A 24,399-nucleotide genomic window follows, 5' to 3' on the forward strand; every position below is an offset into this window, starting at 1 on the left:
CATATATTCATACTCCTATCTTCCTCGCACATCTAAACTCTCCTTCCAATCCTCCTTCCAGATCCTTAGTGTTTTCATGGAAAATATTATCATGTTATTAGTTTTCTGCACCCACTGTAACAAATAACCTTGAATTTGGCAGCTTAAAATAATACAGCCCTGCAGGCCAATAGTTCAAGATCAATTTCACTGACACAAAATCCAAAATAACTTCTTAATCTCAAGATATTTAACTTAATCACACCTGGCCCCTTTTTTTCAAAAGGTAACATTTATAACTTGCAGGGATTTAGAATGTGGACATATCTTTGGGATCCATTATCAGCCTACCACAACTATCTATTCATATTTTTATATGTTCATCTAGACATATATACACATATGAAACTTTTTTTTCTTTACAAACTAAAATGGAATAATAATATGGTCTTTGTTTAAATGTTACCTCCTCTGAATTCAATCTTACCCCTCTATCCAAAATATAGCCCCATAACCTTTTGTCCCTTCATCCCTCTTTATTTTTCTTTATAGTATCTGTATCAATCAGGGTTCCCTGTTTCTAGTAAAATAACTGACTTCTATTCATTTGAGCAGAAAATGAATTTATCATAAGTTATTTGGTAACACATCAGGAGGGTTGTACATACCACTCAGGGACTACATGCCTAAAATCACATCCAGTGTTTATTGGTTGCATGGTAAATATCTTTTTCCATCCTCTTACTCTTAACCTATCCATGTCTTGGATATTAAAAATGCATCTCTAATAGAATACAGTTGATTTTTAAAAAATCCATTCTAATGATCTCTATTTTTTAATTTGAGCAAATAGTTTATTTACATTTAAGGTGAGTACTGACATGGTTGGATTTAAGTCTACTATTTTTTTAAATTTTATTTACTTTTTTATTTTTGGCTGTGCTAGGTCTTCATTGATGCTTCTGCTTCCCTCTGGTTGTGGCAAGTGGGGCTACTCTTCTTCGCAGAGCACAGGCTCTAGGCGTGGGGGCTTCAGTGGTTGTGGCATGTGGGTTCAGTAGTTACGGCCTGAGTACCGGCTCAATAGTTGTGGCACATAGGTTTAGCTGCTCTGCAGCACGTGGGATCCTCCCAGACCAGGGATCAAACCCATATCTCTCCTGCACTAGCAGGCAAATTCTTTACCACTGAGCCACCAGGGAAGTCCCCTAAGTTTACTATTTTATTTGTTTTATATCTTCCCATCTGTTTTTTTTTTTAAATTAGTTTCTTCTTTCTTTTGGTCTTTTTAACTGAAAACAAATTTTGGAATTACATTGGCATTTATCTATTGTGTTTTTAGCTATGTCATTTTGTGTTATTTTTTAGTGGTTGCTTAGTGTTTTCAAAACACATTCCTAACATTTCTGGTCTATTTTGAGTTAATATTGTAGCACTTCATGCAAAGCATGAGAACCTTACCACCATATAGGTCCAGTTATCCAGTGTCAGCTTCCAATTATTTATGTTCTAGTTTTCGTAAGCATTACAATTTTTTGCTTTAAATAGTTGTATGTATTTTTAATTAATCGTTGTACATATTTTTAATTAATAGCAGAAAAATAATGTATCATGAATAATACATTGTAGAAACTCTGGATTCTCTTGTGTTCTTTCAAAGAATATTGATTGCTTTTTCTTTTCTAATTTCAGCAGAGTTAAGCTACCTTGGCTCAAACTTCATGATTAGATAGCATCACAGATTCAATGGACATGAATCTGAGCAAATTCTGGGAGATAGTGAAGGACAGGGGAGCTTGGTGTGCTGCAGTCCAGGGTGTCAGAGAGTTGGACAGGACTTTGTGACTGAACAACAACACTGAACACTATGCATGTGTACAGGGGCCAATCAGAGATTTAGCTGAGTCTCTACACAGAATCACTACACAGAACACTGATCTTCACCTTTCTGGCTCTCTCCTTCCTGGGACTACCCCTCCCCTCCATTTTTGGCAGCTGTGTTTGCTCTAAACTCTGTCCTCTGGTTTTCAAGGCAGTAAAATCGAGGACCTCTGACTATTAGCTGTTCCACGTGGCGCTGACTGGGGGCTCCCCTCATACTGAAAACCGTAAACGTGGGAATGCAGCCAGGGCCATTCCTTTTCCCAGGTGTCAGTCTCCAACCCCACTCTCTGCTTCTGTCTGCTTTGGGCCATCCTCCAGGATCTGCAGGTAGCTGTTTCTGAACTTTTTAGACTTACATTTGTTATCTGCAAGAGGGTTAGTCTTGCAAAACCACTAGTAATGAATATTTATTGTATTTTATTAAACTATTTAACTGTGATGGATTGGGTGAAAGATCTTCATTTAGTCATATAGTTAGCCAGATAGTTTGAGAAGCACTAACTTAAAATAATTTGTAAAAGTTCCTGTAACCAAAATCTCTGGAGACACCCTAAACCTGATTGTTCAGCAAACCCTTTTATTCTCAGAGCCAACTAGTTGCTATAAAGTATATTCATTTGGCAGTGGGCGGGGGTGGGGGAGGTTTACGTAGACCATAGGTTACTCTGTGGCATGCAATGAACTATAATTGATACAGTATTATCCAAATTTTCTATACTAAACATGCTTGCTGCTGCTGCTGCTGCTGCTGCTAAGTCGCTTCAGTTGTGTCCGACTCTGTGCAACACCATAGACGGCAGCCCACCAAGCTCCCCCGTCTCTGGGATTCTCAAGGCAAGAACACTGGAGTGGGTTGCCATTTCCCTCTCCAATGCATGAGAGTGAAAAGTGAAAGTGAATTTGCTCAGTCATGTCCGACTCTTCGTGACCCCATGGACTGCAGCCCACCAGGCTCCTCCATCCATGGGATTTTCCAGGCGAGAGGACTGGAGTGGGGTGCCATTGCCTTGTCCTAATATAAAAAAGGAACAGTTGTCATTTACAAATAAAGAAACCATTTGTAATCCGGACACATGGGAGGGAAGCTGTCAGCAACTACAGCTAAGTGCCATGTGGCTGAAGTCATACAACATTGTAAAATAACTATGGCAGACCACATAGATTTACTCAACATTTACTTAAAGTTAAGATTAGTGTTTAAATGATGACACAGAATGTCCAAACCATGTGCTAAAGAGCATCTAATCAATTCTCTACTTCATTTTATAGCTGAAGCACTTTTGAGACCCAGAGACTAGAAGTACTTTAACCAAGACTACAGAGTCAGAAAATAGTATAGAGTGGAGTCTATACGAAGAATTCTTAATTACCAGTCTGACTTTTAACTTCTTTGTTGGGGTTAAAACTGGTTGTGTAAGAAAGACTTTTTTTTCCCCTTTAGTATATGTGCTTAGTTGCTCAGTCGTGTCAGAGTCTTTGCAACCCCATGGACTGTAGCCCACCAGGCTCCTCTGTCCATGGGGATTCTCCAGGCAAGAATACTGGAGTGGGTTGCCATACTCTCCTCCAGGGGATCTTCCCAACCCAGAAATCACATTGCAGGCAGATTCTTTACTGTCTGAGTCACCAGGGAAGCAGCCACCACCCCCTCCCCCCCGCCCCCCACCGCGCCCTTTAATATAGCTCTAGTTTTAAGCACAGCAGCAGACCTGGCTTCATTCCAATGATTCTTCAAAAAAAACTGCAGTTGTTGAGTACATGTTAGAGCATCAGGACCCATTTTTCAAAAAAAAGTTACACAGATAACAGCAGAGCTGGTCTATAGGAAGCAGTATTGGGAGCTGAATTTTGCACACCCAGGTTTTCCTTGTTGGCCAAGTGAATAAATTTAATGTTAATGTAGGGTTTGCTCCATTAGCCACTATTTACTTGGTCTATAAATTGCCCATGTTGCTGGTTTATAATTAGTTTATTCATGAACATTAAGTATTGCCTCTAATTGTTTCGTTCCTACCAATCCTGAACCAAGCCTGTGGTGAGCCGCCACAGCACCCAGACAGCTCTGGGTAGCATCTGGTAGCAAGAAAAACAAGGGCTGAGGAAACATTTTTAGTAAGACTTCAGAAAACTTACATTATTTTTACAAACTGCTACTTAGAGACTTCATTAATCTATTCCACTCCACTCTCATTCATCTATTGCATTCTTTTTTATGCTGTTTCCTCTCACCAACTGCTTTCTCCTTTGATTCATCCTTTGATATAACTGGATTTTGCTACAGCTATTTTTCAGCTACAATTATTTTTCTTCAATATGTTTAAAATCATATGCTACATAAGCCGAGGCTAGACCTATATTCTGGAGCTTCAGCGGGATAATAGTTTTGAGTTGTTTTCATGTTTGTAGCTTCCATGTCCATCCATTATATTTATTTCTACTCCCCAAAGTAGAAACATTTAAAAGTTTTCAAATTAAAAGTGGTTTTCTGGGATTCCCATAGCCTCCAACTAGCTCACAACAGGCATTAATTTGTCACAGTAGATGTCAACATGGCTTTCTTTTTGGTATGCTGACTATCCAGATGCTTCTTTAATCTTATTTCATTCCATGAATTCATTTAGTACACACGGGTTTAGTAACTCCAATATGTAAGTCACTGTACTAAATGCTAGATGCTTTAGGACGGGAGAAAGGTTATATTAAGAACCTTTCCATGTATTCTCCTGTGAAGTTATTTATAAGGTAAGTAACTATGTCACTGGAGAAGACTCTTGACGGTCCCTTGGACAGCAAGATGATCAAGCCAGTCAGTCCTGAGGGAAATCAACCCTGAATACTCACTGAAAGGACTGATGCTGAAACTGAAGCTCCAATACTGCAGCCACCTGATGTGAAGAGCTGACCCACTGGAAAAGACTCTGATGCTGGGAAAGATTGAGGGCAGGAGGAGAAAGGGACGACAGAGGATGAGAGGGTTGGAGAGCCTCACGGACTCGATGGACATGACTTTGAGCAAGCTCTGGGAGATGGTGATGGACAGGGAAGCCTGGCGTGCTGCAGTCCATGGGGTCACAGAGTCGAACGTGACTGAGACTGAACAACAAGAGCTACTGCTTCACAGGCAGTGGTGAACACTTTTAACAATTATCTCTTTTTACTCCTCACAATATTCTAGTATTATCACTTTACTGACTCAGAAAAATAAGCCATTTGCCAAAGGCCACAGAGTTAGCTGGAATTTGAACTCAGCTCAGCTAGGCCCCACCACTCCTGATATAAAATCTTTCCTGTGCATTGGTTTAGCTTCTGTTCCCACCTTTGGTCTTTCAAGTAAACCTTTTTTCAGTTCAACACAAAGATCTTTCCTATTATTTAAACTGTTCTTCATCCCCTTCTTTTTTGACATCTGTTGTGGGTTGAATTGTGTCCCCACAAAATATATAGGTCAAAGTCCCAACCCCAGCACCCCATATCAAGACCTTATTTGGAAATATAATTATTCCATATATAATTAATCTGGACACAGAGACAGATATGCACACAGGGAGAACATCCTGTGAAGACTGGAGTTATGCTGTCACAAACGAAGGAGCATCAGGATTGCTGGCAAACCTCAGAAGTTAAGAGAAAGGCGTGGAACAGATTTCCCCCCTTAGTGGTAACCAGTCCTGCAAATACCTTGATTTCAAACTTCCTGTCTTCAAAACTATGAGAAAATAATTTTGTTATTTAAGCTACCAGTTTGCCATACTTTGTTATGGCAGCCCTAGCAAACTAGTACATCTACACTTAGACAATTCAGAAACTCAGATTTCTACTGCTGTCTCTTTTTCTGCCTGACACTGCAATATTCCCTTTCTCTGCTTATGTGACTTTTTACATGATGAAGGTAGAACCAGTGGTATCATTGCCAAATGTGAGATGTCAAGAGTTATCTTTGAAATCTTGATCTCCCTCTCACATTTGGGCAATCATCCAAATGGCTGAAGGGTTAGAAGCATCAGCTTTGAAGTCAATGGGCTCAAATACCAGTTTCCACATTTACTAGCTGTGTAGCTTGGGCGACTCCTTAAGCCTAAGTTTCTTTCCCTATTAAAAGGGCTAACACCACCACTACCACATGAAGTTTCGATGATACTTAAGGGAGAAAACATAATAATTAGTACATAAACTGACATCTAAACAAAATTACCTATTATCGTTGTTTCTAAAACACACAAACTTTAGAATTTGTTTTTCATAGGTATTTCAGACACATATTTGTATACATTATTTAAGCATTATAACCTGCCAGTATGACAGTGACTCTAGCTATTAACTCTCCGGAGGCCTTCAGGTGTTATCAACTTTGCCTCAAGTCTTAATCTCACCAAAAACATGAGAGCAGCAGGAATAAATATACTCATATTTATAAACTCTGCCCCCCCTACCCCCGCCCAAAAGCTCAATAGTTAAGTGAATAAGTGAACAACTTTTTAGGATGAGCTAGTGACTTAGCAGCAGCAGCATGGATGGAAATAAGTAGGTTCAACATTTATACAACAAAAGCTTGAAAGTTAATACTGAACAACATGGATTAAAATTCCAGTATATCACTACTCTGGCTAACTCTACCTCACAGTCTGAACGTTACTCATTTTTTTTTTTTCACAGTACTCAAGAATTTAACGTTATCTGTTTGCTCTTCGTTGTTCGCTGGATTCATAGGTGCTAGCACCTATCAAACGCTTAATTGCTATCTTGGCTATTTGTCAGAAGAGGAAGTTAGAACACAAGAAATGGCATCAGGCTGTATTTCTTTACCATGTATTTCATTAGCGTTGGAAATGCTGGTGGGGGAATGGTCAGCCAATGCAAAATTCAGAATACTGCTTTCCGAGAAAGTCAAAGTTAAAACTGACTTCTCAGAGAAGATTCCACTAACTCCGCCAGTCCTGGACGGCGAAATTAACGCCGGATTTCTCAGACTACGTATTCTCTGTATTCCCAGACCCTGTGCCTATGTTTGGTACACTGTTTCAAATGCACCTGCTGAATCCCGATTTGGGCGGGATTACGAATCCACGGGGAAATTGTGTTAAAAACAAAACAAAACCCGAAAATAAAAAAACCCCAAACCAAAACTTCCTTTAGAACCAACTACATTAGGAAACCGTAACCAATCACTAGACTGGCCAGGGGTTTCACTTAACAGTGGTCAGCAAAGTGGAATTTGAGATGTGCTTCAGAAGTAGCGAAAACGTGTTGGCTGTCGTTTCAGGAAAACACACGGACACACAAACACGCGCGCGATCACCCACAGATTGACAAATTCACGAACATTCAGAGTGACTTAGAAACGAAGCGAGAGAGCGTGCCGCTCAGGAAGGCCCAGTTAGCGGGGTCGACAGGAAATTACAATTACGGCGTAGGAAGGGTTAAAATTAGTTTTCCGCCTCAGCCTGGGCTGCCAGGGCTCCGAGAGCTTTACAAGATCGCGCGGACAGCAGAGCCTGGCCCTTCTCGCGCTCCGTAGAAGCTCTCTGGGCCTCCGCAGGCTGCGCCTCCAGCAGGAAATGACGTTAAGAAGCTGCCCGCATTAGTGCCTGTTTCGTGAGCCAATGACCGGCCGAGCAGAGTCAGAAAGTTAGTAGGAGTCTTGTCTCAGGACCGCCTCAATCCGGAAACAGAAATTCTCCAGGCCCGGCATTGCCAGAGCCAGCTCTTCCGTAGAAGGGAGTGCGCATGCGACCAGGGGTCCTGGGAAACCCTTAAATACCGTCATGCGGACGCATTTGTTCTCTTTCCCTGCCGCCGCGGAGCCGCGCGGAGGCGGAGGCTCGGGGTGAGTGGGGCAAAGTAGGAGTGTTGGTTATGCTGCATTTTAGTTGGAGTTGGCTTTGAGGATGTGGGGCTAATCGGGGTCGTTTCTTTAAGTAATTTACTGCTGTTTGTTTTGCAGTGCATTCAAGATTCGGCTCCACCCGTAACCCACCGCCATGGCCGAGGAAGGGTGAGCCCAGGGCTGGGTGGTGGGGCGGGCAAAGCGTGGGCCCGGACCCGGTAGCGTGGTTTCTAGATGTAGATGTTCCGTGGAGCCGTAAGCGTATCTGGCCTACCTTGCTGATTACTGCCGAGTCCAAGGCGTTAGATGGTGGGCGAGAATTTACCACACTAAAAAACTTAAATTTTTTGTTTTTTAGCATTGCTGCTGGAGGTGTAATGGACGTTAATACTGCTCTGCAAGAGGTGCTGAAGACCGCCCTCATCCACGATGGCTTAGCACGTGGAATTCGCGAAGCTGCGAAAGCTTTAGACAAGTACGTGTATCAGTCTCAATACTGTGGGTTGTTGGAACCGGAGCAAAACTGCAGCCGAGGGAAGAAAGCGTGAAGTTCATGGTGTTAGCACAAAAGTTCTGAATGACATCCGTTCTACAGGAAACATAGGAAAAGGTATCAGCTCAGAACTCTAATGGCCCGCTGAGTGTGTGGGTTTTGAATGGGGATGAACGTTTGATTCTTGAAGTAAAACTACAGTGTTTGAATGATGACTTAAGTTGTCGGATACCCCTTCACTCCTTCTATGAGTGAAATCTCATAGTCTGACAAACCTGTAGGTTTGGGGGCTAATTTCACTGTTCGGGAATAGATGGGAACCTTCGTTTTGAACTTTGGAGACTTAAACCACTAAATTACTGTGGCAGAAACGTTTGGATTTAGCATGAAGTTAGTAAGCAGTAGCTGTAAAGGTCAGTGTGGGTGAGAAATACTTGTAAATTTAATCAGTGAGGTTTTTGGGCTGATTATCTTAGCAAAACAACTGTTAAGGTTTAAAGCCAAAATTAAGGCCCACTAAGCTGAATGAATATAAATCTATTCATTTGGGGTAAATTTGCCAAGGGGACCAGCCTTTCTTGGAAAGCTGGTAGAATCTCCTTTACTATTGTGCAGGAAAATACTGTGCAATATTAGATTGGGCCCAGTACAGTTAAACAATTGCTATATGTGAAATTTAGAGTTTTACAAGTTACTGAAGATTAGATGGTTTTGTAGACAGATGGAAGTAAAGAAATACTGTGCTTTCTGGCAGCTACGTCAAACTGAAGTTGTGTTCTCCCAATGCCTGGTTAGGTTTTTGCCAGTGTATCCAGTGCAAAGATGATTCTCTTATACAGACTGCAGGTGGATTTAGACCCGAATTTTAGCTTCTGCTATTGGATTTTGTATTTCAGGCGCCAAGCCCATCTATGTGTGCTTGCATCCAACTGTGATGAGCCTATGTATGTCAAGTTGGTGGAGGCCCTTTGTGCTGAGCATCAAATCAACCTGATTAAGGTAAGTTACTCTTTGGATTTTGTTTTTCTGAAAGAGAAATTAGCTTATTGTAAATTAGGACAGTTACAGACCTGTGTCCACTTAAAGGCTATGCATAATGATTTTTGTCATACCAGAGAAAGTTTGTAAAGAACTCTTTTCTGCAGGTCTGAAAAGCATCACAAACTTGGCATTTGTTGGCTATGCTAAAGCTAGTTAGGGAAGCATTTTTATTCCTGAAGATTTAAAGGCTAGTTTTATGTAGATAGAGGGTAACCTGCGCAGGGTATTGATAGGTTTCTTTGGGCTGTACATGATGACAACTGGCTCCCTCTACTGAACCGTGGTGAGGAAACTGCCATGTCACCCTATCTGACTGCAGCCACCTTTCATCTAATGTGTTGTCAGTAGTATTAGTGCCTACTAGTGTGGTGATTTATTTTTGTTCTTATTCCCCCAATAGGTTGATGACAACAAGAAACTAGGGGAATGGGTAGGCCTCTGTAAAATTGACAGAGAGGGAAAACCCCGTAAAGTGGTTGGTTGCAGTTGTGTGGTGGTTAAGGTAAGTTGATATTTATGTCGGGCATAAATGTTGTATTGGGTAACCATGCTTAACACAAGGTGTATATCAGTGTCTGTTCGGAGAAATGATACTAGCTACATTACCATGCAAAACTTTTAGAGCTTAAAAGTGATTGAGGGTTCATTATACAAAGTATGAATGTTGCATTTTGTGGTTAGATTTTTGTCCCATCCTTGTGTATATTACAGACACAAACATGTTACGGTAAAATTGTCAGAAATGACACAACGTGGAATTTTGTGTGGATTTTTGAATGAGTTTTATGTAGATACCTTCTGCACAAGTGACATTAGTGTGTCAGATGATTGTTTTTCAGTGTGTTAGTCATGCAGTCGTATCTGACTCTTTAGACCCCATGGACTGTAGCCCACCAAGAGCCTCTGTCCATGGAATTCTCCAGGCAAGAATGCTGGAGTGGTTAGCCATTCCCTTTCAGGAGTAATCCTGACTCAGGGATCAAATCCGGGTCTCCCACATCACAGGCAGATTGAAAACAAGCAAAAACATCTTAGTGATTGATTTTGATGTAGAAAGTGAAAATGAAACTCATGGTACTGGATAATACAGTTGTATCCATTATAAATATTGAATATAATAGTTCTCAAAGTGTAAATGAAACAACAGTTTTTGGCCAGGCCACAGGTGTTAGTTTCAGCAAAAATCCCCTGGTCAGTAATGAGTTAACCCTGTAATAAGTCAAAAATCACATAAAAGCAAAGGTGTAATTCTCAACAGATGTAGAAAGTCTTACAGAAAAAGGAAATAAGCCATAATTAAGCCAGCCAAAAAATCTGCTTACTTGAATGTGTTTCTGCAGAAATTTAAAAAATGCTGGCAATAGGAAAGCCATGTTACGAGCCTTAAAGACATTGAAGTCATTAAGGTCCCTGAAAATGGCTACAAGACATTTTAATGGTGGGAAATACTTCATAAGATGTGCTGTTTTTTTTTTTGTAAAGCTTCACTAACTAGTGCTAACAACTTGGGACTTTGTAAATTTTAGTAAAATCGCATTTGTTTTTTAGGACTATGGCAAAGAATCTCAGGCCAAGGATGTCATCGAGGAGTACTTCAAATGCAAGAAATGATGAAATAAAAAATTGAGTTCTTGTTTTCCATCTCTGGCTTTTTATTTGGGGCAGTAAAATTAAAGTGTGTTAAGGAAGGACAAAAGATTCATTGCAAAATAGCTGGATGCATGCTGTTTGTCCTGGTTTCTAAGTGAAAGCATTTTTTCCAACCAGTAAGTAATTTCAGTTGGCAAGTAGAAGAGCCCAAGTGAAGATAGGCTTGGTGATGGTCAGGGTTTTATTGGGTGGATATTTATGACTGACAAGCCAACCTATAGCCTAGAAAAGTGAACTGGACAAATCAGCAAAATAGAAAGGGGACTGGATTGGATTTAGGCCGTGGGGCACTAGAAGGTACATGAAGTGCAGGTGCACTTTGCACATGCCCATCAGGGCAGGTCAGGGTTTTTAATTTAAATATCAGCCACAGAAACGTGCTTTCATGTGCTCAAGTCCCCAAAATTCTCAGGGAAAGGCAATGGTGATCTGTGTACTTCAAGCCTGAGTGAAGTTGAGATTGTAGGAATATGAAATTCCCTTATAGATAACCAAGTGGGGTACTTTGAGTTTCTCTACCAGTCTAAATATGCAGTGACAGGGCATGTGGGAAAAGGAATTGGTTTTAATTGCAGTTTCTTTATATGTCTTAATAGATCCTATGTACTGTATTTGTTGCCGTTTGAGTCTATGCAGTGGGAAAACCATCTGTGATCTTTTATGGGAAATAGTGTAATTCAGGCTAGGAAAAATAGAATTACTGCAGTGTGCATTTTCATATTGACTCTGGCCCTTCTCAAAATTAGTGCTAGGAAGGCTTTGTTGGCCTTTGTTATTCTCAGTTCAGTCATCCAGTTGTGTCTGCAGTCCCATGGATCGGTCCATCATGGGGCAGGATGATGGCACAAATTCTTTGATGAGTTTGAGCAAACACCAAGAGATGATGGACAGAGAAGCCTGGTGAGCTGCAGTAAATGGGGTCGCAGAGTTGGACAGGACTCAGTGGCTGAACAACTGATTTTCCTTTTTTGTGTAAGTAAGGGGCTTCCCTGGTGGCTTAGCTGTAAAGAATCCACCTGCATTGTGGGAGACCTGGGTTCAATCCCTGTATTGGCCTGGAGAAGGGAACGGCTACCCACTCCAGTATTCTGGCCTGGAGAATTCCATAGTCTGAGCAAGGTAGGCTAGTCTATGGGATTGCAGAGTTGGGACACTGAGCGACTTTCAGAGCAAGAGGAAGAGCTCATTGATCTAGACTTAAGTGGCTTTACTAGGCTCTGCACTAATTAGCTAGTTTGTGTTCCCCAAGCTAGATCCTTTGAGTGTCCTCTGCTCGTGCTACCTTGTTTCACAGCCCATAGACACCAGGTTTCAGTGGCCCCCGTGTTGGGTCTGCGCTGCTCAGTTGCAGTGGAGTGACGTTCTTCATAACCTGTTCTACCTCTCCTGAGGCGCATCCTTCAAAACCCAGCTCTAAGAATTACAGTTGTGATTTCTGGTTGTGACTTGTCTGTAGTTTATATGAAAGTGAAGTTGCTCAGTTGTGTCTGACTGCGACCCCATGGAGTGTAGCCCACCAGGTTCCTCTGTCCATGGAATTTTCCACGCAAGAGTACTGGAGTGGGCTGCCATTTCCTTCTCCAGGGAATCTTCCCTACCTAGGGATCAAACCTGGGTCTCCTGCATTGCAGACCTACACTTTTGCCATCTGAACCACCAGGGAAGCCCAGGTTTATATGAGGGAGCTCATCCAAAATGTCAGGGCAGAAGCAGGTGTCTTTAGTGGGGAAAATAATTGGCATTACCAAAGGAATTCTGGCCAGTCCATTACACGATACTGGTTTTTTCTCCAAGGGGGGGAGAGAGACTTCCAGTTCACTTGAGCTGCAAGATAACCTCCATGGCAGTTTTTTTCCTGTTCCTAATTTTTTGCCTGGTCCTGATTTTATCAGAATTTCTAGTATGTGTATTTTTGATAAGCCACTTCAAATTCTTAACAAAGAACAACCAGGACATCCATAGAAAAACTGTAAAAACGCTGTATCAGGCTGAGATCTCTTGAGGCAGTGAAACCACTGAGAGGGTAACAGGAAGGCCAGGGGTCTCCAAAAGGAGGAAATAGCCTGCAAGTGTCAGACATTTTTATCTCAAGTGGCAAGAGGAAACAAACTAGCGATATTTTTTTCTTCTCTATACAAATGTAAAAGGTTTCTCTTAAAATACTGTGTTGCCATAATGACACCTGGTTTCACCTGAAGTTAACTATTCTCAAACCTTGAGATAACCAATGCATTTTTCTTATAGAAATGTTTATCTTATGCTAATGTGTTTGTCTTATGCACACTGCGCTAATGTGCTATGCATTTACCCCAAACTCTGTCTTCAAGTCAGTTCCGCCTCATGGCTCAACCTACCTGACAAACCAGTATGTTATACTCAGATATTGTTCCCCTAATCCATGTAAACAAAACGATTTGTATGGTAATCTGTTTTACAAGATTCAAGTTAATCATTTTATGGCCCGGGAGGAACCATTTGATGCCAAGGTTATCCCAAAATGCATCTTACGGGTGAAGGGCCTGCTGCCATTCTGAGTTTTAAGACATTCCTTTCTTTCATTAACAGACTGCTAGTGACTATATAACATCCAGCTAAAGACTAGCAGCGGGGTACTCTTTCTGCCCCCTTCTGATGCCTATGTCAGAAGCTTTATCTCCTTTATACTTTGATAAAACTTTATTACACAAAGCTCTGAGCGATCAAGCTCATCTCGCCCTGGATTGAATTCTCCGGAGGCCAAGAATCCTAGCCGTCTTTTCATTTCGGCAACAACCTTTCACCACTATATAGGCAGAGGTGTTACAAAGCCTGGAAACATGGAAATATCTGTTAGTATTACTGAAGACTAACCTAACCCTTAATATGGTGCTTGAATTTGCTTTTTTAATTTCTTTATAGATGAGTGTACAAAGAGCTGGGCTCAAGGAAAATGTTAGGCACAAGATTTGAATGCACCCTACACTTGATCGATAGTGGGAAGAGAGCGTATTTAACCAAGGAGGAGAAATAAGATCTTGGCCTTCATTCCAGGCTGAGGATGGGGCAGGATGATGGCACAGAGGGATAGGGCATTGTCCCAGCTGGAGTCCTCATGATGCTCAATCCGCAAGGCAGAATTTGAAGCGGTGATATCTGAGAGCAATGGAGGTGTCATGGCTGGGCTGTAGAGGTACCCAGAAGGCCATCACACCTTCCCAACCTCCCAGCGAGAACCTGTTGGAAGTCTGAATCGTTGCAGGTGCTCAGGTGCTGGGGGTAGAGGAGTAGTTGGGGATCAAAGTCGAAGATGAATTTCCCAGAGGGTGATCAGTGTGGGCTACATAAATAATACATCAGTGTTCAGAAGGACTGGTGGTGATGTTGCTCTGGGCAAAAACTTCAACCCTTTTTAAAAAGCACAGCTTACACTTCAGATGGCATAAGCACACCTAAATTAATGCTTTATCACGTGTGAGATACTTTGGCTTTTTATCCAAAACCTACAAGGCCGAGTCACAGTCAGCTGATTAGAATTACATTGCAACCTGGGTTTTGTCTGAAAAGACTTGGAAATGAGGGAGGTGGGTTACCCTGAGTTTTTAAGACCTGCACTGAAATGGACAGTTTTTTAAGCTCTCTCCTAGTTTGTATGAAGCGTACCTTCCTTAAGAGTGTTGACTTATGTTCAGTGACTACCGTCACCACATACATTCCTAATTTGTTTTCAGTGGCACACTGGCTTTGGGAAGGGAGAGACCAGGAGAAGAAACCGAAGTGTTTTTGTAGGTAAAAGCTGAGCCTCAAATTTACTGTTAAGGAACTGAACGGGGTTGTGAAACAAGATAAAGACTGGTGGTTATTCCATGGCTCTGCCAACCTGGAAGATTCTGTTAACCTTGCATTTTCTGATGATAAAGGGTACATCTTAGTGGGATTTTATGGTGCTATAAGGACAGAGTGGAAGGGCATTTGCTTAAAAATATTGCTTATTTTTAAGCAATATTCAGAAAATGTACAGTAAGACCACATTTTGTAAAAATTAAAGGAATATAAGGGCACATCCCTGCAGAAGAGTTATACATCAAGGTTTTAATGGTTGTTTCTGGAAAGGTGGAAGTTTTGCTTTTTTTTTTTTTTTTTTTTTTGCTTTAATGTACATTGCGTTTTTAGTAAAAAATTCTTGAAGAAATGAAATAATGGTACAAGATATTCTTAGGGTTAATTTCAAGTAGCATTAATATAAAGGTTTAACAATTTTTTATGTTTTGTGAACACGTAGCACTTGGATTCATCAGGACAGGTTTAAAAGACTGAATTCAGACCTGGCCAGCAGAGGGCGGTAAGAAGCTAGTGTCGGAGCTACCTATCCGTGTGAAGATAAGCATAGACTATACTGCAATCTCCCAGGAGAAAAAGATTCTTCTAGCACCCCTGGAAAACTGTTGGGCTTTAGGGTACTATTTCTGGTTGCGCTTGCTTTTTGTCGTGATATTGCAGAATCCACACTCCCTAGCTGGGGAAGTCAATAGTGGTGACTAACTACAAGTAAGATATTGAAACTCTACATGTTCCTAGAGGAAGAGGTTTTGCTCTGTGATAGTCGATTGTATATTCTTATTAAGCTTCTTTCTCTGCACTATACCAAGAATTTATCTGATACCACCTGAAAGCCAAAAGGTTTCAGAGCAGGCCTATTCTGGAAAATGGGCATAATTTCAAAAGCAGCAAAGCCACAGCTGTACTCTGGATTATAATCCACGGTATAGCTCCATGGAAGCACTGACTTTGTTCTGAGCTGTATCTCTGGTGCCTAGAATAGCGCTTGGTGTGGTAGGCATTCAAATATTTTCTGTCGGATGAGTAGATATGAACTGCCAATTTATGTTTAGTGAATTTGAGAGTTCTCTTCATAGGCTTAAATTCCTCAACGATTTTTGACACTTTAATTTCTTATATATATATATTTTTCTGGCAACAGGATGACTCCAAGTTGGGCCTCTTCTAGACTAGGGTGGTGCCAAATTGTCTCAACTTCCCCTGTCTCCAACTCTCCTCTAGGGAGCAGGGCAGAGAAACATATCTTATCACAATATGGGGTACATGGTTCTAAGAGTCTGAAAAAATAATTTTTAAAAGCTATTATGAGACCCGGGAACAGTAAAAAGCACATGAGTTCAGGGAAACTATTTTTACACTGCAGTAACTTCTTTTTGAAGCCTATTTATTGAGACACATGCCAACAGCACAGTATTGTACAACTGATGTGAATTAAACCTTACACAAATGTAGTATTTGTCTTTATTTTTCCTTCTCTCAACTGCCCCCAACTAAAATTTACAAACAGATATAAAAACCCCATTTAAACCTGGTTGGCTTGTTAGAGAAATATGGGGTCAAAGGCTTGTGACATTTTGCAGGGCTAACACCAGGTTAAAAGGAGCAAAATGCACATAAAAAAATAAATATGAGATCCGTAAGGGGAAAATAAAGTATTAACATACAACATGCTGCAAATTAAAAATCCTGTCTTCTCTTTTAGATTTGATGCTTGGATATACTTTAGTGAGTTCCAGGGGTCAGCAGATGTGTGGCTAAATGTGTGTGTTGTGTCTTGCTGGGAGGTACCTACCCACACGTGGATCATAAAGTGATAACAGTTATGCCATTATTTTAGTAGGGAATATACATGTGTAATTTTAAAGAAGAAATAAAACCTTTTCTATCTCCATCCACAAGCTGCATTTTGAAATAAAATAATCCAGTTCAAAATTTGATTCCAGATTTCTGTCATATAAAGAGTCTATAATTTTATTTTCAGGAAAATATGAAAATGATAATGCAGATGATGTTAACGTGCAGAAGCAAAGTTTAAAGCCCTGTGTGGAGAGGAAACTGTGAGATTTTTTTAGATTTTTAAATTACTGGTCAAGGCATAAAACTTGTTATTACCTTTATTATTGCCTGCCTAGTGTTGCTGTGTAAAGTGAGGCTCATTCAGATGGTCCCAGGTTGTATTGCTGCCCTGTGGATTCTTGCTAATAGACTGCAGCGCAGATGGAGGTTTAGCTAACATTCAGCTACAGTCTGAAACTATCCTTTTGGGTGGTAGTAAAAATAAGACAGGTTAAGAAATGAGCTTCTCTTCAAAGAAATTTCTGTGTTTTGGTAAAACTTCTGAGGACCTTTCTCCTATCAGGCTAGTAGAACAGTGGACAACAACAGTGTCTTTAATGAAGCAGAAACCTGCCTGTTGGATGAATCTCAGGACTCTCCATTTTCAAGTAAGATTACAGGTTATTTCTGGCAAGTGAAGGTAACATTTTGAAAGCAAGCTATATTTCTGAGGGATGCAGGAGAGAAGAAGGCAGAGAAAGACAAGACTGGAGAGGAGTGATGGGCAGGTAGAGAAGGAGACAGGAAGAGAGATGGAAGGAGGGAGATGTGGGGAGGGGAGGAAGAGGGGGAGAGAGGGAAATGATGCATATTCGGGTTATTATGAAATAGCTAAAAAGATTTATTTTTTCTACACATCATTTTCTTCAGTTAAAAAAGAATGTCACCGTTCACCTTTGATTTTAGAAGGTCAGCATTCACTTAACATTAGAAAGCATTAGTTGAAAATAAATATAATTTAGTTGCATGTTAGCTGACCAGTCACACTTCTATTGCATTGGGTACTACTCCAGTAGTTATTTTCCCTGGTGGGTCTCAACTGCAATGGTATCTGTATGCTTTAATCATTGCCAGTCCCCAGACTTGTACTTATGTGTTGAAATTTTTTCTCATCAGCAAAGTAAAATATTTTGCTCCACCTATACAGTTCAACTCTGCTTTCCTAGTAAGGCATTCACGTTTGGCAGTTACCAACCAGTTTGGATAAGAGATGCAAAGTCTTATTTATTGCTTTATCTAAACTGGAAAATAACCAAAGAAAAATTTCCCCAACATATAAAAAACATGTAACAAAAACAAAACCCCTGGTATCTGGTCCCATCACTTCATGGGAAATAGACGGGAAAACAGTGGAAACAGTGTCAGACTTTATTTTTTGGGGCTCCAAAATCACTGCAGATAGTGACTGCAGCCATGAAATTAAAAGACGCTTACTCCTTGGAAGAAAAGTTATGACCAACCTAGATAGCATATTGAAAAGCAGAGACATTACTTTGCCAACTAAGGTCCATCTAGTCAAGGCTATGGTTAATCCAGTGGTCATGTATGGATGTGAGAGTTGGACTGTGAAGAAAGCTGAGGGCCGAAGAACTGATGCTTTTGAACTGTGGTGTTGGAGAAGACTCTTAAGAGTCCCTTGGACTGCAAGGAGATCCAACCAGTCCATTCTAAAGGAGATCAGTCCTGGATGTTCCTTGGAAAGAATGATGCTAAAGCTGAAACTCCAGTACTTTGGCCACCTCATGTGAAGAGTTGACTCATTGGAAAAGACTCTGATGCTGGGAGGTATTGGGGGCAGGAGGAGAAGGGGACGACAGAGGATGAGATGGCTGGATGGCATCACTGACTAGATGGACGTGAGTCTGAGTGGACTCCAGGAGATGGTGGTGGACAGGGATGTCTGGCATGCTGCGATTCATGGGGTTGCAAAGAGTCGGACACGACTGAGCAACTGAACTGAACTGATGCATCGTTGAGTGGAACAGTATGTAAACTGTTCCTTTACTCCTATAATTCTATGATTCCTTGATTTCTGCTTTGGTACTTTGATAATGAAAGTTAAACAACTGTGAAAAGAAATACAGACATTTCTTTTATCTTGACATTTTGCTGTCCTAGGCAGTTCCCAAACTGCTTCATGTTTGATTTTAGTCCTTTGAAGAGGGTCTACCAGGAAGAGGTTCGTATGTAATTCTGGGTTCTGGATTCTATTTAAGATGAATCATTTAGTGTAAAAAAAACCATTATATTTCTATAATATCTATCATGATTACCTCTCAGCTTATTTCTAAATGATACAAAATTTAGGGATTTAGACAAAGTCTTCTACTTAATGGCAAAGTGATATTCTTTAATATGATCATCTAAGATAATCATTAATGGTGACTGTGGTAAATTATTCTCTAGAGTTAGTAGTATCACTACTGGCTGTGTTATTTTCTAGAAGTAACTGTGTATGCTGACCAAAATGTGGCCTTGCTACTTTTTTCCTGTATTTCTGGAGAAGATGCTCTGTCTTGACTAGAGAGGACTGAGCTGGGAATTTAGGCCAAGTCTCCCATTGCAGACTCTACTTGCAGTTAGAACCTGAATTTTTTCAGTTGGAAAGACCTGAAAAATGATCTCATTGGGTTCCCTCATTTTCCATCTGAGAGGACAGAGCCCCATATCCCAGGATATGCTCCAAGAAGCCTTTGGACATGTGGCTAAACTGATGATAGGAACTGTCATTTTGTTGAAGATTAAAGTATTGTCTGTTTAATGTATGTGGAAGGAATATACTTTGTAAATTGATATGGGTGTATTGATGAAGAATATCAGGGATGAGGACCATAAATATACTGTGAGTCCAGAAACGCTTTTTAGTGCCTGAAAAATAAGCTAACAAGGGCAGTTTGTTAGCTTCCATGGAGGTGTGTACAGATGTGGAAGAATGTCTTTTACAAAGCCAATATGTATAAGCATCTTCTCCCTCAGGCCATCATTTGCACTATGTATTTTGAGGTTGTGCAGTGTTTTCCTGATCTGCACTTGTTCCCTTCAATTTAGGCCACCAGCAGTGATGTAGGACAATGGAGTCTCCTGAATTAGGGACTTAGCAACAAAATCTTTGGGCCCTTAATACACAGATCAACTAGCAGATTCAACGATGTGCCTTAAAAGAGAAGGAAAGATGAGGGGAGCCATTTGTCCAGGAATGAGTGATGTGAAGAAAACCTGCCTGAAGGTGAAATCATGAGTATTTTACAAAAGATTACAGCTAGTTCTTTGCCTTGCCATCAAATAAAGTAAAAAATTAATGTAATTTTTAGAAGCAGTTATAAATAAAGGAATATTGCTATCTATAATTGGTTGTTAGGGGAATTGGACTTTTAAAAAATAATCCAGGATTAGGTATCCATTCCATAGTGTTGACAGAATGTTGCTAATGTTTGCCGAGAAGAACCTGCTTTTTAAAGATCTCTTTAAGATGAATGAGCCTAAGACATGGATTCTCAGGCTAGACTCACATGCAGTTCCTGTCCACAAAAATCTGGAGAGACAGTTGCATTAATATGCCAGTTATTGATTTGTAGTGATAACAAGAACAGAAGAAAAACTATTTTTTTGAGATATGGAATTCTAGTGGATATGTTTTCAGATTCTGAAAGTTAGAGACGAACCTTCTGAAAAGCGCCTTTATTTTCTTGTATTTGTGCTTTGGTAAAATTACAGTGTAGTTTCTGTTGTTGTTAGCTTTTGTCTTCCACTTCCTTGCTTCCCTTTGAGTGTTTCTAAATTTGGATTCATTGGAGAGAAATAGAATGCCTTAGCCAATATTACAGTTTACCATACATGATTGTTATTTTTAATATTTTAAAATGTTTTATTTCTGTTTACATTGTACAAAATAGATAATTAAAATTTAGGTAATATGAAAACCATATTCAAAAACATCAGAGCTATCAATTTAATGTTTAGATAAAGACTTCAAAACTTCTCAGGAATAGCGTCTATCTAAAACATACCAAATTTAAAATTATTATAGCATTGCCATCTTGAATAAAATTGGTTTTAATTTACTGGCTGAAAAACACTTTATAAACGAGACAACAATCTCTAGTTCTCCACTTTGCATTCCTTTCGAGGGTCATTTCAGGACATTCTATGCAGTGACCAGAAGAGGGCAGCATGACCTCAGCTGTGGGAAAAGCAGCGCAAACCAATGCTTTCTACTGAGAAGGCTGGAAGCTAACGGAGAGCAGACTTACAGCAGCAGGTGCTGCAGTGTGTCTATCAAGCAGGATACACAGGAAACAAATGTGAAATAAAACTGGTTAATGCCTGTGAATGCTGCGGATTTTTACGCATATTTTCCAGAGCAATCACCCCTTCCCTTGTAAAAATGAAATGGGTCAGATGTTGAGATTTTTATGGGATTTAGAAAGCTGTACATGCCTAAGACCTTGACTCCCCAGCTGGGGGGATTTCTAATCTCTATTTTTTTTCCTATGGAGTCGTAATTTTCTAAGAACAGTAAACTCATCTTCCTTATTTCTTCTCAAATTTCTAAAGTGATCTTAATAATAAGGAATAAGGAACCCAGATCTCAGGCCGAAAAAACTACATGCATGCATCTGTACTATTACTGTCTGTTTTGTTGCAATATTAGTACAGGAGAGAAATGATTAGATTGGTAAATCTATGGACCTCAAGATCTTAAGACCTCAGCTTCTACTTAGTAACCAGTTTGCTTTCCTTGGGGGGCCGGCTTCCAAGGAATACAAGCCTGCAGTGTGCAATTGGGATATATTTTGCTGAAATACATATATATCAATATCTCTATATAGCTATATCTATCTATCTATCTATATACATAAATTTGCATGTGTGTGAAGAACTTATATACTTTCTTAGCTTCTTTCAGGAAATTTAACCATGGCAGATTACCATGTATTGGTTTTAAGAAAAAGAGGAGAAAATGAGGGCTGAAATTGAGAAATTTTCTTGCTACTTGTTAGGTCTTTACTCTGGTTAGAAGAGAAAAGATTCAAAGGATTATTTTACTTTAGTGAGTTGCATTCCAGCCTCAACTTTCATTTAAGAATTCTTTATTCTTTAAAGTTTCATTTAGGAGATATTTCCTAAAAACCTTACCTCTGAAATATGGATTTCTGTTGCTCATTTTCATTTACTTCTCATTTTTAATTTCCTCGTATCTGCATATAATCTGCTTTGGGTAGTGCTTGCCTTTCCCCTACCCTGGCCCCATTTTGAGAAAGCAACCCTTCCTTAATGGCATAAATTTGACTTATGTGTTCTAAATAAAGCATTTTATTAATATGTTCATTTTTTCCATTAAAATCTTGGGTTAACAAATGCATAAATATAGCATTTATGGATTCAGCAGATGAACTTGAAATCTAGTTTACTGCTTGGCAGTTAATATCACTGGCAGGATTACTTTATCAGAAATAATGAGTGTGAATTTGAATAAGTGAAAACCATAGGCATTTAATCATAATGCGGTCAGAGGTTTATCCTGGCTTCCATACTTAGCGTGTGTGCACTCAATTGTGTCTGACTCTTTGCAACCCCATGGACTGTAGCCCACCAGACTCCTCTGTCCATGAGATTTCTCAGTCCAGAATACTGGAATGGGTTGCCATTTCTTTCTTTCAGGGGATGTTTCTGACCCAGGGATTGAACCTTCGTCTCCTGCATTGGCAGACGGATTCTTTACCACTGAGCCTATACTTAGTAGGGAGGGAATATCTGATTTTAAAACCCATTCCACATTTCTTTTTCAATATGCTGGATCTCCCCATTAAAGAATTGTAAATAAAGACACTGGTACTAATTTTCATCCCTTTTGACATATGAAGAATTTAAAAATGGGATTTGACAGGTTTTTGGTGTTTTTGTAAGGATGATGTCTGGGCATCAGATTGGTTAGTATAGGTTGTTATAGTGTCCATACCACTTGATAAGGGTATAGCTGTGTGTGCCTGTGCTCATGCGTGCACACACACACACACACACACACACACACACACATACACACACATAGTGATTGCTCAGCCCACACTGGCTTTATGGTCAGTGATTGGGGTGGAGGCTTGGGTGTGAATCCTGGTTTCGCTGGTTAGTTATTATGAGATGCTAGAAAAGTCATTAAGTTTACTTAAATCCGCATTCTTTTTCTCTAAAATAGAAATACTATTACTGTTTCATAGTTTTGTGTGTGTGTGTGTGTGTGAAGATTAACTGAGAAAATATATGTAAAGTCCTTAGTTTAGTGTCTAGAAGATAAATGATGGTGGTTATTATGATGATAAAGAATTATCACAGCAGATTTGAATACATATAAAAAGTATAATCAGACTACTTTTTCCTTGCAAATCCCTAACCTACATAAGATAGCTTTAAGATCTGTTAAAAACTTGGATATCCTCTAAGGAATAGGTTATAACTTTTCATTACACAGTGCTTGAGACAATATATTTGTGTAACCTTCTCAGAAAAGTTTTATAAATAGCTTTCATAGGCCATGGACTTTATTAGGGTCCTGTTCCTAAGGGATTCATAGAAGCTGGTCTGAAGATTATTTTAAAAGATTATAGAAAACTGTTCTGCCCAGTGGGAGTTTATGTCTGTTCAGACTTCTATTCTTGGCTTCAGCTCTCAACTGGCTTTGTACCTCCATAGATAACATGCGTGTTGAGTTAAGAGCATTGGTTGTGGTCATTTGGAACTTTTATTCCGAGCAGTATTTCCCAAACAAGAAAATTTTGCTCTGTACTAATATACTGGATGTTTAACACAATGTGTTCACTTTATTTCTGTAGAATTACTCTGTTGTTTTTGCCTAAGAAACAAAATAAGTATTTTGAAAATCTTGGTCTTCTCCTTGAAAACCCTTTGACTTTGGGTCCTTTGTTTGTTTGTTTGTTTGTTTTCAGTTACAATTTAGGTCTTTGAGCAAAGAGGTCAGATAATCATTCTTCTTTCCCTGTCCTTCCTTCTGGTTGCCCATTTGTGCTGCCCATATTAACTTATAAATTGCATACTTGAGGAAGAGTTTCTTGAAGGTAGGAAACATTCTTCTTATGTACTTTCCCTAATGCCTAGTAAGATATTTTGTTCAAATGGTGCTTAACAATGAAGATGTGACTATGAACTGTAGCCATATTTTGTGTATTAGGGATATAAACACTGCCAAGAATGATTAGGCTGAAATGGAGGCTCTTTATCCTGGAAGGATGACAACTGAATATTATGATGGGGAATACGTATGGTATAGATTAACCAACAGTCTTCCCATTATAATTTAGGCTAACTTAGAAAAGAAATAAAATAGAAAGCTACTTTATATACTGAGTAGGTAATACGTAACTACAAGTGGTGATATGGGCTAAGAAGAGTAAGTTTTGCTAAGTGTAGAGGCAAAATGCAGAAGGAATAGTCAGTGGAAGCTGCAGGTTTTAAGAAATCCCTGAACTTAAAAGCTGCTGTGAGCTGCTGCCATCTTGGCAGTTCTACCAAGATTCAGTTTAGTTCAGTTCAGTTCAGTTCAGTTGCTCAGTCATGTCCAACTCTTTGCGACCCCATGGACTGCAGCACGCCAGGCTTCCTTGTCCAACTCCCAGAGCTTACTCAAACTCATGTCCATGGAGTCCATGATGCCTTCCAACCATCTCATTCTCTGTCATTCCCTTCTCCCACCTTCACTCTTTCCCAGCATCAGGGTCTTTTTCAATGAGTCAGTTCTTTGTTCAGGTGGTCAAAGTATTGAAAGTGAATATTCAGGACTGATTTCCTTTAGGATGGACTGGATCTCCTTGCTGTCCAAGGGACTCTCAGGAGTCTTCACCAACACCACAGTTCAAAAGCATCA

At 39.9% G+C, this 24,399-nt stretch overlaps 1 protein-coding gene across 1 annotated transcript; it reads left to right on the forward strand.

Annotated features, from left to right (window-relative positions):
• Positions 7,589-10,862, forward strand: RPS12 (ribosomal protein S12). Its single transcript, XM_005684773.3, has 6 exons — positions 7,589-7,687; positions 7,805-7,855; positions 8,046-8,162; positions 9,077-9,179; positions 9,622-9,723; positions 10,770-10,862. The coding sequence occupies exons 2-6, from the start codon at positions 7,842-7,844 to the stop codon at positions 10,830-10,832; spliced, it is 399 nt and encodes a 132-aa protein (XP_005684830.1). The 5' UTR covers positions 7,589-7,687; positions 7,805-7,841; the 3' UTR covers positions 10,833-10,862.

The sequence above is a fragment of the Capra hircus genome, chromosome 9 (assembly GCF_001704415.2).
Source record: "Capra hircus breed San Clemente chromosome 9, ASM170441v1, whole genome shotgun sequence".
Classification (NCBI taxonomy): domain Eukaryota; kingdom Metazoa; phylum Chordata; class Mammalia; order Artiodactyla; family Bovidae; genus Capra; species Capra hircus.

Excerpts from the sequence above, each read along its gene's own strand:
- RPS12 (XM_005684773.3), top strand. Across the intron at positions 9,180-9,621 it reads ATCAAATCAACCTGATTAAG|GTTGATGACAACAAGAAACT; the intron begins GTAAGTTACTCT and ends TTCCCCCAATAG. Across the intron at positions 9,724-10,769 it reads GCAGTTGTGTGGTGGTTAAG|GACTATGGCAAAGAATCTCA; the intron begins GTAAGTTGATAT and ends TTTGTTTTTTAG.